An 18,254-nucleotide genomic window follows, 5' to 3' on the forward strand; every position below is an offset into this window, starting at 1 on the left:
TTTAAAATAATTGTTTTTTTTTTTTAACTTTATGGTTTCCTAGTAGGACACACCAAAAATAATGTTTTTTATTAAAAATTTGTTTAAATTTTTAAAAAATTTTATTTAAAAAAATTCACTTTTAAGGCCAGTGTTTCTTCACTTTCAGAGGAAGGTAAAGAAAACTGCAATGAAGCAAGGTGGAATGGTATCTAGTTCTCTACTTCCATAAATATATGCTTTAGGAAAGTTTGATTAGACATAAGGAAGAGTACTTACTAAATCCCCAGACAACTAAAAAGAACAATATGCAAAAGGTTAATCCACAGATAACAAATTTTCTAAGTTAGGTTTACCTGGTTGGTATCTTTGGCATTTAAGGTAAAAGGCTAGCCTAGATGGTATGAACAACACTTCAACTCTTGTGTTTTTGTAACACCATCCCCTCAAAATCAAATATTTGCCAGTACAAATACTATTTACAGCTGTACAGAAACTAGTAAGATACATTATCTTTTACAGTTCACAGTTAACTGATAGTTTTAGTATATGGTATACACTATTTAAAACCTTTATTTAACCATACCTTTTTTTGAGTCTATTATTAGTTAATGGCCCATAAAAAGTCTATTAATTTCCTGTCAACTTAGCAAAATGTGTTTCAAACACACTCTTGGAACTCATATTTCAATGTTTTCCAATTTTTATAAGTGAGCCTCAAATGTACTATTTTACAATATAATAGCAAATTACTTTAACCAATAAACTAATTAGTCAGTTCTAAGAACTAAGTAAACGCCACCAGATAGTAAGGTGTTATTTCTATAGTTACTTTCGAGGGTATTTCCTCTCACAGATTAAATCTATTATTAAACTGTTCAGAAGCTAAGTAGAGTATTATTATCAAAACTCTGGACCATGTGAAAACATATGACTACTTAGGTATACATACAAGAAAAACAAAAAAAGGCTCGCAGTATAAACCCAAAGCCCGAAATGTACCCTTCCTGAGAAATTAAACAATATGAATACCAGATCTTGTTTAGGTGAGCAACTGAAAAGTAACAGATGGTAGATCCTAGGACCTAAACTGATCAATTAGAGAAAAATGAACAAAGTAGTTACTAAAAGTTGGAATAAAGTTCCTTTAGTCTAACTTGAACATTTAGCATTCATTGAATGTTGTAAGTTATTAGAAATCTGCTGTTTTTCTAAGTTTGCTCTAAGATAATACACATTTAAAATGGCAATTAATTAGATGGAAGTCAACTAAGTTTTAAAAACAATCACTCTCAATAATTTGATTTAAACAAAATCTCAGAATATTCTATTCTACTAGAAGAAACCTTAAAGATTATTTAGTCTGTCATTTTATAGATGAGGAAATTGAAGCCTGGAAAGGTTAAGTAAATTACAGGAGATTATATAGCTTTACTAGTAACAAATTCTAAACTGTAATCTCAGTTCAATGGTCTTTATTCAATTAATGTTAAATAAGAATTAAAAAAACAAAAAACAATTTACCTCAATCCAATTTGTAAGCCAGTAACACTCTGGATCTGTGTTTTCCACCGTGAAGAGAACATTTCCTCTGGGAATGACAAAGCCCTCAGGAACAGCTTTTACTTCTATTGGAAGATGCCCATCATATTTCTGGCAGGAGAAAATGATAAATTTATTTATTCAACAGATGATACTCAATTCCCTGCTGTTTTACTAAAGGTTCTTTACATTTTATAGAAGCTAAATTTACTGTCATAGAAATTGCAATTGTAGATGCTACTGTAATCTAGTCAGAATATCCTTCTCCTTCTAAAATAAAACTAGTTAAAATTATTAACATAGGTATTGATATTAATTTTTAAGTTTAATGCTGCCACGTGCTTCTGCTAAGAACATTTATCACAAGTGGCAGAAAATTCCAAACTGATCAAAACAAAACTGTTGCTTCTACCCTGCTTTTTCAGAAAATGAGAAATGATGAGTTTATTCCAACATATTCTAAAAGTATTCCAAGTATTCTAAATTCGTCATTTTCACAAAATAAAGGCTGCAGACTGAAAGATAAAGGATTGCTATTAAAGAACAAAAGAAAACAAAACGAGAGAGAGGGAGAGCTAGGGAAATCCCTGGAGAAGAACCGAAACAGGTTCCCTCTATTCTGGTCGTGGACCTGAAACTATGGGACAGGCCAAACACAGAATCTTGGCAATTAACACTCAAGTCTGACTTAACTGACTTCCTCTTAATGCAATAATTGCCTCCAAAATTAGGCTGAAGGTTGTTATGTGACACTGTTACCTCCCTTTTAAAGCTAAGAGCTGTGCCTAACTTTTCACTAGGAAGGCAAGCTGTTTCAAAAATCCTGATAATTTATTTATGTGATTTGAGACAAGGTAATTAAATAAAAGAAAAATCTGTTTAATAGAAGCACTGGAGGCACAGTGTATAGCAAAAAGAACATTGCCCTACAGGTCCTAGTTTGGACTCAAAAGCAGCGGGGAGACCTTGGACAAGTCACTTGCCATCTCTAGGTCTCAGATTCTGTTTGTAAAATGGGGTTAAACCGGATTATCTCTAGAGAACCTTTAGTTACCCAAGATTTTCTGATCATATAATCAAACGACTTATTGCCCTGGCCACTGGACAGTATAGTAATAAGCATAGCGCCTAACTTATTACTGTATTTATCCTTACAACAAACCTCACAGAAGAGAAATGGAGCAAGTACAGGTGATAGCTCACAGATTCTACTGACCTTATTTAAGATACAGGAAAAGTGCAGCACAGAGTGCTTACCTGACTTTTTCAAGACCCATAAGTACCAAATAGTATAGCTCAGTATTGTCGTATAGGCATGAAAGTTAAAGTATTTCTAATTATTCCGTGTTTGACAGTCTGTTCAATGTAAGAAACTTTCGTTTGTGAGACTTAAAGTAACACTCAACATCAAGATATGCCAACAGATTCCATTCCCAACTGATCAATGTAATAAAAGGAAACCATCACGGGATATTCAACTCTTATAATTCTATTACCATGTCTTTAAGTGCCTTAATATTTAAGCAATGAATTCAAACATACTAGATATAAATATAATACAATCAAGACTAAAAATCAACTTTGTGGATCAGCACCAAGCCATTCTCACTATTCAGTGAGAAACTTCCCAGAATTATGTGTAGTGATAGACTCACAGCATCTATTTTTAGTCAAGAAAACAGACCTACATTTTGAAATTGCCAAATAACCATGCCCTTTCTTACCTATAGTGTATTTTCAAGAATGAATTATCTTTCTCAAAAATGTATTTAAGTTATAATTCATTTTTATTAATTACTTAGACTTGCTGTAGATTCTATATGCTAATGATTTAACATGGGGGATGCAGGAGGAGGGATAAAATGTCAACCTTAACTTTTCAAAAGGATGTCTGAAATAGCCATTATATTCAGATCACAAACAAAAAGGAACTGGAATGATACTCTAATCTCCTATTCAAATTCTGGCTGGGGATGGTGGCTCACACCTGTAATCCCAGCACTTTGGGAGGCCAAGGTGGGCAGATCACTTGAAGTCAGGAGTTTGAGACCAGCCTGGCCAACACAGTAAAACCCCATCTCTACTAAAAATACAAAAATTAGCCGGGCGTGGTGGTGCGTGCCTGTAGTCCCAGCTACTCAGGAGGCTAAGGCAGGAGAATAGCTTGAACCTAGGAAGCAGAGGTTGCAGTGAGCCAAGATTGTGCCACTGCACTCCAGCCTGGGTGACAGAGTGAGACTTTGTCTCAAAAAAAACAAAAACAAATTCTTTTGCAAGAAGTTTTGAACTAAAAGAAAAACCAAAACATCAAAACGTGAAACGATCTTTTACCTCAAGAATGTAGTTCCATCCCTTTTCATTAAAGACATCATCTTGGAAATGTTCTTTGTAGACCTCTTTGGCTTCCTGGATTTTCTCTTTGGTTACTACTTTACCTAAAAGAATATACATGCCCTGTTTACATTTCTAAAGGTGCATTCTGTGAGTTGCTTAACTGTCATAGCATTAATATCTTTGGTTATTTCACCCATTCTATGGATTAAAAATATAACTAGGAGGTTAAATGACTCACCCAGAGTCAACAGCAGAGTCAGAAAAGAAATCTGTACTTTTAATAACTCAAACTATAAATGCTTATTTATTGTAAAAGCAGATGTGTAATAGAAAAAATTATTACTTGCATAGCTTTTAAAATTACATTAATTTTTTTCTCTCGATTAATTTTGGTACTTTTCAACTTTGAGATGACTCAAAAGCTTCTTACATCCAAATGAACCTTCTCACTTCGTTCGTAAAGAACGTGGCATCTTTAGGGTTGATAAGCCAGTAATTTCCACAATTACTAAATGTCTGGCCCCCCAAACAACACACTTTTAATTAACTTTTCTTATCCGTAAATGAGGAGAAAAGTCGAGTACCCACTTATACGATGTTTGTGAGGACAAAATGAGTTAAGACATATGAACCACTTACAATAATGCTGGCCTAGAATAGGTAATCAATATATTTTAGTTATAATTAATAATGAATAATATTTTACAAAGTTCTTAAGTTGTATGACTAAATTAAAGTGTGCTATCAGTTGCTGGTAACTTAATACAAGGTAACTAGTAAACGCGTTTAAAATATCTTGGGGCCAGGCTTGGTGGCTCATGTCTGTAATCCCTGCATTTTGGGAGGCCAAGGCAGGCGGGTCGCTTGAGAGCTCAAAAGTTTGAGACCAGCCTGGCCAACATGGTGAAACCCTGTCACTACAAAAAATACAAAAAGTAGCCAGGCATGGTGGTGCGAGCCTGTGGTCCCAGTTACTTGAGAGGCTGAGCAGGGAGGATCACTGGAGCCTGGGAGGCAGAGGTTGCAGTGAGCCAAGACTGCACTCCAGCCCGGGTGACTGAGACTCTATCTAAAAACAAAACAAAACAAAAAAACTTTGGTATTAACTTTGGTATTCTTGCCACTAATAATTACTTCTGATACCTAGTTAGGTTTTCAGTAGTGTAAGACTACCTGAACTGCCTGATCTTAAAAGAGTCAAGATTATAGAAAAGAGTTATTTGCCTAAAATTTAACTTACTGTTTTCAATTCTGAAATTGTTTAATTCAAAAGGTTAGAGATAAACTTTTCCAACATGTATAATGTGTTTGGGAACTGTTTTCCCCCTAGAAACACCATTACAAAAATGGATTAGAAATGGCCTTTCAAATAAGAAAGCACAGAAATTGGGAGATTTTTGTTTTAATATGCATTTACAACTAAGTCCAGAGACACAGGTAGTTTTTAAAAATAGGTCTTTAAGGTAAAACTGGCTAATATAAAAATATTCTGATTGCTACCATAATTCAAAAGGAGTTTCCAGTTCATTAACAAATCCTTTACTTTGAATTAATGACTAAAGTATAACAAACAAGATTAGCCTCCAAAAATTACTGACTTTCCTAAACTTATTTCAAAACTTTTAGTTCGGCCAGGAGCAGTGGCTCACGCCTGTAATCACAGCACTTTGGGAGGCCAAGGCAGGTGGATCACCTGAGGTCGGGAGTTCAAGACCAGCCTGACCAACATGGAGAAACCCCGTCTTCACTAAAAATACAAAATTAGCCGGGTGTGGTGGTGCATGCCTGTAATCCCATCTACTCAGGAGGCAGAGGCAGAAGAATTGCCTGAAACCAGGAGGCGGAGGTTGCACTGAGCTGAGATCATGCCATTGCACTCCAGCCTGGGCAACGAGAGCAAAACTCGGTTTCCAAAAAAAAACAAAAAAAAAAACAAAAAAAAAAACCTTTTATTTCAGAAAACTTTTCTCAGAACATCAAACACACACACCAAATTATATGATTTAATAAATCCAAATTAACAGATTTGTTAAAAATTCTAAAAGAACTCCTAAAGGAGTTAAGGGTAATAAGCAGTGTTTAAAATATACTAGGAAAAGTAATACCTTTTAAGTACTTATTAAGAATGTACTGCAACCCATAAAATACTGTTTCCTCATATTTCACCTTCCTTAATTTGGAGTTTTCTGTCTTCTTTTCACGGCATTCAAAGTAGGAATAAACTTTGCTTGTGTTGGGTGGATATTGTTTATAGTGAGTAACCTATGTAAAGAAATACACTTCTGTTAGAAAACACCGATGAGTAGACTATAAATCACAACAGAAAAGGCTTGAAGTTATTTCAAAACCACAGAAACTATACTTCTTGTTTGCTATTAACCAGTTACTTTTCCTGGCTATACCAAATAAAAAAATAAGTAAGATATTTTCATAGTTCAGTATCTTAAAACCACAGGAGGGCGTTAAATTTTACATACAAGCACACTAAATCTACTACAAGGACTCTAGGTTGGAAAAGTAAAGTATTTCATCTGGTTTTGGGGAACAGTCCTTCATCCAGGCAGAGAGAGAGAAGCAGCTGCCTAATGGGCACACACAACAGAAAAGAATGAACTGAAAGACAGCAGAATTTGGTACTGCTAATATCTCAATGTGATACGTTCCAAAAATCAATGACTTATCATGACTACTTGTACAATGAGGTACTGAGGATGATCACTTTTAGCCTTCATAGTGACACTATGAAAACTTGGATGACAGCAACAGTGGTGGCAGCAAAGTAAAAAAATCCTGTTTTGTAATCTCTCTTTGTCAAATCACCCACCTAACTGGAAAATAAATTCTTACACAATGAAACATCAAATCCTTATGAGTTTAAAATACGAAGAGGTCTTCCTTAGCACAAATTTCTTTTCCATGAACTTGGGTAAGAGCTACCATGTAAAAAATTTATCTGCTTTTAAGAAAGAAAAAAAGTGAGTGTTCATTATACTTTTAATATGGTTAAAACATGGAAATAAATTCAAACATTTTACCAATAAAAAATAAAGTGGAAGAAAAATGTGTATTTGCCCAATTTCAAGAGTAGGAATAATATTGCCTTAAGGTTTAAGATACAGGGTGAATCATGGCAATGGTGGAATAAATCTTTGCAGACCATTTTTCATGAGTGATCACTGTGAACGTAAACCATTTTTCCTGTTTAGCTTTGATCTCAAGTTCAGGAAAGCCAATGCTGTCTTTGGGTACACAGTCTCAATCTCAGTAAAACTTGGCTCTATCCTCAAGAATCTTCATAGCTTAGTACAAGAATCCTAAGATGAATATATTTCCATTGGTGTTTCTGAATGAATGTGCTGTTTCCTTGCCAATGGTAGCATATTTGCAACTCTATAAAAATAGCCCCTAATACAGCACACAGACAACCTTGGAGGTAAATCTTTATAGTAACAGGTGATCTGGGAGTTTAAGTCAAGCAGGAAACTTGGAGCTTTCTGTTTTCCTCAGGTACAACAGATAGCGATATACTAAAAGGTACAGGGAAGTCGCATCACAACAGATAGCGATATACTAAAAGGTACAGGGAAGTCTCATCAAAAGCTAGAAGTACATGTCAGGGCTTATTAAGGTTAGAATCCAGAGACTGATCCCACTTTAATAAAATTTAAGAAGTAGCTAAGCTAGATAGCTAATATAGAATCTACAGCAATGAAATTTATGTCAATTCACTAAAATGCAAAAACAAAGATATTTATGAATGAGTCTGTAGTAATAAATATGACCACTACCTCAACTACTTATGAAACTGAAGAAAAAGACACCTCTACCTAAAAACACACCCAAGATGTATGTAAAAATGAAAATGTCCAGTTTACAATGTAAATAACTCCAACTTTAGTGGGACTAAGTAGTGAGATAGAAGAAAAGCACGCACGGTGAAGTAAAACTTGAAAAATGGTGTGGATCTTATAGCTCAAGTTTATAAGTCTGATTCATAGTTTTATTTCTCCATAGTTTGACCCTTACTGTTCAGATACTTAATGGTGCATTCTATATCAGATTTAAAATTACTAGAAGGCAAGTTATTTTCTTTTTCTGAGAAGACGATGAGTCAAAAGCTAAATGGAAATGTCTCTAAGCTATTTAACTCCGTATCTTGGTCTAAAAGTATACTGAAAATTTTCTTTGTACAAATACAGCTCCAGTCTGGACAATAATTAAATATTTATAATTTTAAAGCTTCAGCTATGTTCTCTAATTACAGTACTTTAAAAACCTACCTTTACTTAGAATGCCTTCTCTGAAAGCAAATACCATTTAAAATACAAAACTGTCAAAGTATGAACTCTAAAAATCTTTGGAGAACCTTAAGAGTATCGTTTTAGAATATAGCTAACGAATCTAAGTTATCTAGGCAAACTTGCAGGTAATTAGCCAAGAAACACCATTTATTAACTATCTATTAACACCCAACAAGTTTATAGAAGAATACAGAGCATGTTTAGGTCTACTTATAGGGGCATACGTACATGCTGTTTAATGGGAAAATGTTTTTAAAGCAGAGCTTTTTAAGAAAATATTTCTAACAATATAGTCAAAAGGATTTATAATGATTCTAGTTTTGCTAGTTTACTGTCCTCTTCATTTTACTTTCTACTAAACAGGCCATTTTGAACCTTCACCAGAAAATGGGATGATACAGCATAAATTCAAATCAACTGTTATTTTATAAATACTTCATTCACAAATACATACTCTGTACCTACTTCAGACACTGAGGATGAGAAAGTAAATAGAATGACATGGTCTCTATTTTCATAGGACTAATAAGGGCTGAAGAAGGAAGAAAAAAATACATAAACCAAGTAATTTCAGATCAAGATAGATGCTATGAAAATGTTAAGAGAATGATGGGCTAGAGGGGGCCAGGAAGACTTCTTTGAGAAAGTGACATGTGAGCAAGACCTAAATGACAAGGAGACAGGATATGCTTTGGCATAAGGGACAGAATAGAGGGCAGGCCAATGTGGTAGGTACTTAAAAGTATGGGGGCGGGGTGGGGACAGTAAGAACACAATAAGGTCAGAGGTAGGCAGAAATGAGATCATGTAAGGCTTACAGACTACCCCAAGGAGCCTGGATTTTATATCAAGTGCAATGAGAAGCCATTATGCTTTAAGCTGGGGTGAATATGACATGATTCACCTTTTAAAAGGATTAGCCTGGTGGTGGATAAGAATGGATTATAGGGTGACCAAAGAGTGCAGGAGTTAGGGGCTATTAGGTTAGATGGGAGAATTCGCCCAGTGTTTTTGGAGGTAAAGGGGAACTAGGCTGATAAACTGGACGTGGAAGACAATGAGGGGGAAGAATTAATACCGCCCACATTTTTGGTTGAGCAACTGCATTAATAAGAGTGCCATTTATAGAGATGGGGAGGGCTATCAAATGGCAGGGAAATGAAGTGCTCAATGTTAAATGTTAAGTAACACTAACAAAAAGTTTCACAGTATTCTAAAGTAAACACAGAAAGCTCTTAAATCATGTTAACTTTTTTAGCACTGACTTGACTTCTATTACTAAAGAAAATGGTTCTACAATAAATACAAAATTATTCAGTAGATGTAAACAAAACAAAATACCTAATGAGATCCCAGCAAACCCTACCAGTGAAAATGCTTCCTAAACTGGCATGGCCCTCCTGCTGCTAAAAGAACACCATCTGAACATCAATATATATGTGGTAAAGAACTGGCCGGGCACAGTGGCTCATGCCTGTAATCCCAGCACTTTGGGAGGCCAAGATGGGTGGATCACGAGGTCGGGAGATGGAGACCATCCTGGCTAACATGGTGAAACCCCATCTCTACTAAAAATACAAAAAACTAGCTGGGCGTGGTGGCACGCGCCTGTAGTCCCAGCTACTCAGGAGGCTGAGGCAGGAGAATCGCTTGAACCTGGGAGGTGGAGGTTGCAGTGAGCTGAGATCGTGCCACTGCACTCTAGCCTGGGCGACAGAGCAAGACTCCATCTTAAAAAAAAAAAAAAACAAAAAAAACATACGCACAAACAGAAAAATGTAGTTCTTTTAACATAACTATTCAGTTGTGTGATTAATTTACTTCATGAAAGGGTAAACTTCTAAAAATTATTACATACTAGATAACAGTAACTGGTATTATTTTAATGCCTAACAAAAAGGGTCTAGCCCTAAGTCAAATGATGGACAGCTTTTTCCATTAAGGAGTACTGGCCAACCAACTGTATCAAAAAATTATATTCCCAAGGCTAAATATCCTTGTTCCAAGTATGACAGTTTTTAAAAAAAAGTATGAGATATGACACATATATTTCAGTTGAACAGAATCCTTCTGGGAAAAGAAAGCCTAGTTTTCTCTAGATGCTTCTCTAGATGTCCCATAGGCCTGATTTGATGTCTTAGGGTTGATTTGAAGATCTTTCCTCCCACAATGGGATCACATGACCAAATGCAAGTACTACTATCTTACTTTTTCAGTTATACTTTTAACTGCTAAAAAAATCACAAGTCAACATTTAAAATATAAGCTGTATATGTAAGATCACATGGGATAACATACCCAAGGTCACAGGGCAAGTTATGTTAGCTATATTATATCTAAGGGCAATCAGAAGAGGACACACTCTGCCCAACACTGGCTAAGACTTTCTGCTGCTTCAAAGCTCATGTGCTAGAAGCAGCAAAAACCGTAACCGATTCTTCTTTTCAGTATTATTTAAGATTTCTTAAACCCTGGAAATCTGTCTGTTGCCCCCAAAAATAATTCACTGCCATTTCGCTTTGAAGCAATACTCACTCATAAATATGACTTAAGGATTTTGGGTTATATTATTTTGGGGAAGGAGAGAAATTGCAAAATTACCTATAATCATACTGCCTCTTCCTTTAAAACCTCTTGCATGGAGTTTCTAATGACTTGTATCTCTTTTGCCACACCTTTAAACCAGATTTCATTAAATCACAACGAGAATAGCAGCTCAATTATTAATGACCTAAATTAATCTCCCTATGAAGTATATTCATCATTTATATATTTTATTTATGTTGCTCAAGTTTTTCCTATAATTTATAACAAAACATAATGGAAAAATTGAAATATATGTACAATGTCACATATATCTTTATGAATGCATAGGCAGTCTCTGGGGTACAAGCTGCAACAGTACCCCACCCATAAGGCTCAGGTTGCGTCAGGAGCCACCGTGACAATACCGAAGCATCCGCTCAGAAGCCGTGAAAGACAAGCAACAAAAATTTGTTACTTGGCCATTAGAGGAAGCAAAATTTTCTTTTTTTGAAAAAAAGCTGCCTTGAATTCCTAATCACCATATATAAATTACACAACTCTTTGAAACTTCTATAAAATCAACTTCTGTCCATCCTGGATTTCAAAATACTAATCTTTGTCTTCTTTTATAATACTCAATAGGTCACCAATATTTATTACATGAATGGTTAAAACTATGCTGAATTCTAGATAACCAGCTTACAGATGACCCTTTGAGAAGCAACCTACACTGGACAGCACATTTCATAACTAATGGGTAATGCGGTTTAAACTGTGTCCTTACTTCTGACAAGAACCACGATGAAAATAGAGGAACCACATTCGTCTGTGTCCTTAATTCCTTACTATGTACAATAAAGTATGAGGTTACAGAAGTGAGTGTATATACTTCAAATGCTCCTTTGGTCCAAATAGTTCTGGACTCTCTTGACAGGATACAAAACAAAACTCCCATTGTCATGTGCTTGGCTACCATACCATCTACTTGCAAAATCCTAGTGCTTTGGCAATCAATTATTCTTCCTTCAGTTTTAGAAAGAAGAAATCAACAATATTTTGCTCTCCTCATCAACACATCTGAAACTACTAGAGTTCCCAACTTTGGCCAATAGTTTGTAAGCACTGATAAGGATATGTAACATTCTTGTGTAATTTCTAAGTAAGTTTCATTACTTCTAACCTCAAGATTATCATTTTTGTCCTTTTTCCTAAGATAAAAAGACAAAAATGTAAAATAGGTTATAAGGACCCCTAAAATCATAAGGGAAATGAAACTTAAGACTTAAATGTGACTGTGGAATACACAATCTATTTTAGCATACTGCGGTAAGCCACTGGTATAAAACGTATCGACTTGATTGAATCCTCTAGAGGTGACTTTTGGGGAAAAAAATGAAAAATCTAAGATGAAAATATTCTGAAATTTCGTATTATAAAGGAGATAAAATATACCAGCCTGACTTGAAAGTTGACAGAAGTAAACTTTATTAAATAGGTGCAAAGTCTAATAGTGCAATTAAGTATGGCTCACTAGATTAGAAACCTTTAAGGTAATTCACTATTCTAACTAAAAGCACCCCAGAAAACTGATGTTAAAGTAATTTTACATTCCTTATGTATAATGGTTAGAGGAACTGCAAACTAAAGGAAGTTGCACTCCTGTTCTTAAAATTTAGACTAATCAACCTCCCTTTACATTTGGCTAACGTGTAAAAAAAAAACAATTATTTTGGATTTAGTTAAAAAAATTCCACAAAACTATGAATGAGGCTATTCTAAATCACTATTCAAAATTTTGAAAACACCATGATTGAACCAAGAGAACACAAGAGGAGGTTTTAGGACCAAGTAAAGGACCATACTTAAGGTATTATCACGTATACTTGACAATATTATCAAGAATCATACTTGATAGTGTTTGGATTTTGCAATACTTTAAACTTGCATCTAAAAGACAACTTGATGGATCTTGGCTCGATTTCAATAACCTATCTAAATATCATAAACAGCATTTTAAGCTGATTGGAAAGAAACAGACAAAACTTGAGTAAAATGGAATTCTCTAAAATACTTTCTCGGAATATCGGAGGAGGGCTAAAAACAAAGGAAAAAAAGAATCAAAACAAAAACATGAGAGTACTATGTTTTACCACTGTATTCCAAACCACTATGCTGCTCAAGTAAAATTTACTTTACCTCTTCTCTTTACTACTGCGTGCTTCATATCAACTGAATGTGGCAGCTACCCACGCCAAGTGCTCAATGGGCATGTGAACGCAATGTTGTGCCATTTCCCTCTCCACAAGTTCTCTAGGGTTAAAACTACAGTTCCTTTAAATCCTCGTGTTTCACTTTCCTTTTCACAGAAATCCTGTAATGACTCTAAAGCAGTTAAGAGCAGAGCGGCCTCTACACCCAAGGATAAGGAGCACCAGCAATCACTAGGTGCGAAGGAGTTTGAAACGGAGCCCGGCGGAGTGGGACAGGGGAATCCACTACGGCTACCGGGGCCAGGCGAGTGTCCTCCGCGCCGGAGCCGCAGACAGAGGACCACGGTTGCTCCGGCGCCCGCGCCAGGACCTCTCCCATCTCGCCCTCCTGGAGACTTACCTGCCCAGCCAGGGGCGAGCGCGCCGGGCTGGCTCGACGGGGAAAGCCCCGCTCACTCTCCACTGCGGGCCCCCGGGGCCGTTACCTAACTGGCCCCAGCTCCAGGCCAAGAGGCCGCGTTTCAGGGAAGGGCATGCGCTCGCCGGCGACGCCCAAACCCCGAGCCCCGAACACCGGAGCCCGGGAGTCCGCTGGGGCCCGCCTCAGCCCCTCGCCGCGCCCCCGCCGCCGCGCGCCCCCAGGCCCCGCCTCCACCGCCCAGCTCTCCATCCTCCTCCAGCCACCTCCTGCCCACTGCGGCGCCTCCTCACCTGCCCCAGCCGCCGTCGCCCGCGCCTCCCCCGGGCCTCCCTGCGCCGCGACCCTAGCCCTAGCCCTAGCCCTAGCCCTGGCCCTGGCCCTAGCCCCAGCCCCAGCCGCCCCCGCCCCCCAGCCGCGCGCTCGTCCCCAGCGCGCCCCGCTCCTCGTCATCTGCCCCCGCCCCGAGCTTTACCTTGTAGGAGTCGGTGGCCAGGAGGATGTTGAACTCGGCTTCTGCCGCAGGATTCATCTCGGGCCGGAGGGCAGGGGCCGCGCGCCGCGAGCTCCCCGGCGCGGCTGCGAGGAAGGAGAAAAATGGGCTTCACCGCGCTCCGTTGCTTAAGTCACTGCTCGGTCGGAGGAGGAGGAGGGGGAGAGGAGGGGGAAACGGAGAGAGGGGAGGGGTCAGGGGAGGGCGGGCCCGGGAGCCGTGACGCGGCGCGGGTGACGGCTGCGGCGGCTCGCGTGCTCGCAGTCTGGGAGCTCTGGCTGCCTCCCCACATCGGTTCCCCCGCCCTCACCCCGTCACCCTCGCGGGGCCGAGAAAGGGCGGGGTGCGGCCGCGCGTGCGCAATGCGCCGGAGGCGGGGCGGGGAGGAGGACGTGAGGCACGCGCTCTTCCTCCGAGATGCCAGCCCCGGGAAGCTGGAGGCAGCGGGGCCGCCCCGGCGCGTGACCCGGGCGCTCGCCTAAGTTGGAGTTCCCAGTCCAGGCGCGGGAGGGCGGGGCCTGGAGGGGGCGTTCCCAGACTCGCCCCTCCCACGAGGAGCCGGTTCGCCCGCCCCGCCTGGGACCTTTAGTCCTACCCAGTCCTGGCCGGTTTTCTGGGTCCTCCTGAAGTCACGCCACCCGGCTGGGGGACGAGGAGCCTCCTACTACCCATCTCCCCGTCCACCATGCGCAGTTACTCACCTTTGTCTCCGGCCTGGATTAAGGATCCAGCCTTTCGCCTCCATCCCTCTTGTCCCTCCTGATCCACCAGACCCTGTCTTTAAGATCCCAGGAGCTGCGGTGAGGAGTGAGGCTGAGGGGCCCCTTTCATCTGACGCAGCGACTCCGCTTTCCTCCGGCGGCTCTGTCTATGGCTGAGCTCTTTGATCCTTTGAGGGATGGTTTGACTTTCCCCGAGCAAAGAGCCTGCGTTGAAAAGAGGGGGTGGAATTCAGTCCTCACAGATAATGAGGGGACAAGACCTAATTGAACCGAGTATTGCCGGGAAGGAAAAGGCAATGGGCCAAGACTTTGACAGGGTGCGAAACTGACTTTTATCATCGTTATAATCTTTAAATCCTGGGAAACGAGTTGGCAACCCCAAAATAAGTGTAATGACGTCTGATGACTTCACCTAAATACAGACCATTCCAAGAAAGACTTGCGCAGTTCTCATGCATGGTTGCGTTTTTGCATAAAACTAAGATTCCGTTTGTCCGCATGTTTAATAGCTTAAAAATAAATTGAGATTTTTATCGGATAAAAGTAGCCAGGAAAAAGTGATACAGTGAAAACGATTACAAGATATTTATAGACTTGTCTTTCAAGTTATTAGAAGTCTCATTCTATCTGGGGGCAGTGATGGTGGTGGTGGTAGTGGAACTTGTGAATTGAGATTCATCTCGAAACTGGAGGCACGGCTGAGATTTCTAATAAAGACAACTTCAGTTCACACTATGTCTTGAAGTCAGTACGTATTTTTGACAATCACCTCATCTACACGTAGATACAATACAGGGCAAAGATCATGGAAGTGGACGGTATCCCCAGGCACTCACCAATGTAGTAAATACTAATACACTTAGAATTATTTTCAGCAATGAGGTTTGAAACAAGAGGGCTTAATTTATTTATTGGTTGATCTTCCCTGTGTTTTACTGGGGAAAATTATTTGTAAACGCATTTAAACAAATTATTATTTTTATTTTGAGACGGAGTCTCGCTCTGTCGCCCAGGCTGGAGTGCAGTGGCCGGATCTCGGCTCACTGCAAGCTCCGCCTCCCGGATTCACGCCATCCTCCTGCCTCAGTCTCCCAAGTAGCTGGGACTACAGGCGCCCGCCACCACGCCCGGCTATTCTTTTGTATTTTTAGTAGAGATGGGGTTTCACTGTATTAGCCAGAGTGGTCTTGATCTCCTGACCTCGTGATCCTCCCGTCTTGGCCTCCCAAAGTGCTGGGATAACAGACGTGAGCCACTGCACCCGGCCTAAACAAATTATTTTTTAATATTTGATTTTGGGAGTTTTTTTATATTACTTAAAGGAGTGCAATTCAAAGAAGGAAAAAGGTCATTTTTGTCCTTAATTTGGTGTATTTTCCTTCATTTAAAATTTATATAACGTACTTTATAGTACAAATTCTTATTTGTTTAGCTTCCTGGAATTCATGTATCTATAAATGACCATTGTTCTATGCTGCTTTATGCAAAAAAGAAAGTAGGATTCTGATTATAATGTGGGCTTTGTTTATGGTAGTATTTTTTTAAGATGCAAAATTTGATCTTGCAATCTTTGAGTTGAATTTGCAGTATTAAAATAAACAGGTCTTATATCTGTGCAAAGAAAAAATATTATTGTATTGACATTGCTTGTTAAATTAAGGAGTGAGGCCTGCACAAGTATTAGTAATGTGAATCCTCACAGTAGTCTCCAGAGGAAAAAAATGACAGTGAAGTCATGTTACCAATAGGACAATCACCATTTGCCTGAGATAGAAATAGGCACATTCTCTATGTAACTACATGCCTAAGCTGGAGCAATTCAGAATTAATCGAGGTTTAGAACTATGAAATTATCACTGGAAACAGAGCCAAGATTTCATTTTGAAATGGCCTCCCCTGAAAGACAGTTTAACAGCTAGCATTAAGGTTGGACGTGGTGGCTCACGCTTGTAATCCCAGCACTTTGGGAGGCTGAGGCGGGCTGATGGCTTGAGCCCGGGATTTCGAGACCAGCCTGGGCAACATGGTGAAAACCTGTCTCTACAAAAAGTACAAAAATTAGCTGGACGTGGTGGCGTGTGCCTGTAGTCCCAGCTTCTCTGAAAGGAGGCTGAGGTGGGAGGATTGCCTGAGCCCGGAGAGGTTGTAGCATGTAGAGGACCTGAGAAACTGTTTTTCATAGGTCACAACAACATGACAAATAATAACACATAGACTCAAATGGGCCCCCTCACTTGATTCAAAGCCCTGGATTATTATACCATCCTACCAAATAGCGATCAGGCACTGCCAATTGGGCATGCAGCTCCTTGTCTGTCTCCCTCAGAGTGCTATGAAAGACCTAGGGCTCATATATTCGTTCAGGCAAAGTGAGTGTATCTGTGCCACTGCTGTTGCCACACACCCTTGCAGACAGCCTCGGCTGCACCTTTATATTTCAAAGTTGCCTCAGATACTCCAATCTGACCTGATTTGACCCCAGTAAAAAACACTGGTGAAGTAGATATGGAACTCACCTACCTGCAACCCCTGACAATGGTCTTATCCATTTCCCTTTATAATCTCCTCTCGACTCACCAATTAGCAACAATTGTCACAAAGACAAATGTAAAAAAGAGAGCTTTTAAAAATTAAACTTGGACTTTTTTTCTTATTCAAACTTCCAAGACCATTTGGGAACCTCCCAGAGTTTTAATTTCCTAGGGAAAGGCCTCATCCACAGAAAGACATGGTCTTCATAGATTCAATGATTTATCAGTGCTACATTCTGTAATGACTCAGTCGGCTAAGCCTGTACAATCACACAAAGAGAGGCACAGGAAACTATGGAGTCCTAGTCTAAATGTACAAAAATGATAGAGCAACTGTCATCCACACACAGTAAGAATGAGTGCACACAGACTGTCCACAGACATTTCATTGCAAAATGTAATTATACCCTTTCTATGGTGTCTTTGTGGTCTGACTGTGCTGCACTCTCCTAACCGGCAATGCTGAGTCGATCATCTATCTGACGTGAAACTGTCTTCAAATCTCACACAGGACGTCTATCACAATCTATGTTTGCTGCATGGCAAGTCTCGATTTTCCTGTCTCTATTAGTTGTGTTTTTGTTTTCCATTATATTCAAGCATACATTTTTCTAATTCTAACCAAATTCAATGGGAAATAAAGATAAGCAAAAATAAAAGGTTTAAATTCACCTTTAAAAGTAAGGTAAATGTGCACATTATGATGCTACATGTGGGGATTCAGATGTCATCATTACTTACAAATTTTGCTAATGGCCCAAATTTAAGATTCACTAGCCCAAATCAATGACTGAGACAATAAGACCGTTCGAAGTATATAGGAATGTCAAGAGCTTTGAAATCAGCGTTTTCCTAAGTGAGGTCTGCTTATCATTGACGTACATGAAATAACTATCAATGGTACTAAGATACATGTTTTTATCTTTAATAATTATGTATTTATCTTAAATGAGTTTTGTTTTGTTTGTTTTTTGAGAAGAGTCTCGCTCTGTCACCCAGGCTGGAGTGCTGTGGTGTGATCTCGGCTCACTGCAACCTCTACTTCTCAGGTTCAAGTGATTCTCGTGCCTCAGGCTCTTGAGTAGCTGAGATTACAGGCACGTACCACTATGCTTGGCTAACTTTTATATTTTTAGTAGAGAAGGGGTTTCACCATGTTGGCCAGGCTGGTCTTGAACTCTTGACCTCAAGGGATCCA

The 18,254-nt window shown here is 39.3% G+C and overlaps 1 protein-coding gene across 1 annotated transcript in view; it reads right to left on the reverse strand.

Annotated features, from left to right (window-relative positions):
* NAMPT (nicotinamide phosphoribosyltransferase) overlaps window positions 1–15,335 on the reverse strand; it is a 39,850-nt gene extending 24,515 nt beyond the window's left edge. Inside the window, exons 1-5 of the mRNA XM_003268147.3 lie at window positions 14,505–15,335; window positions 13,786–13,939; window positions 5,961–6,117; window positions 3,853–3,956; window positions 1,504–1,632 (exon numbers count right to left, since the gene is read on the reverse strand). Of these exons, the coding sequence (XP_003268195.2) occupies window positions 1,504–1,632; window positions 3,853–3,956; window positions 5,961–6,117; window positions 13,786–13,842 (447 nt within the window). The 5' untranslated portion in view covers window positions 13,843–13,939; window positions 14,505–15,335. The remainder of the gene's footprint in view (window positions 1–1,503; window positions 1,633–3,852; window positions 3,957–5,960; window positions 6,118–13,785; window positions 13,940–14,504) is intronic.
* Between the last annotated feature and the right edge of the window lie 2,919 nt (window positions 15,336–18,254).

Source organism: Nomascus leucogenys, chromosome 13 (genome assembly GCF_006542625.1).
Source record: "Nomascus leucogenys isolate Asia chromosome 13, Asia_NLE_v1, whole genome shotgun sequence".
In the NCBI taxonomy this organism is placed as follows: Eukaryota; Metazoa; Chordata; class Mammalia; order Primates; family Hylobatidae; genus Nomascus; species Nomascus leucogenys.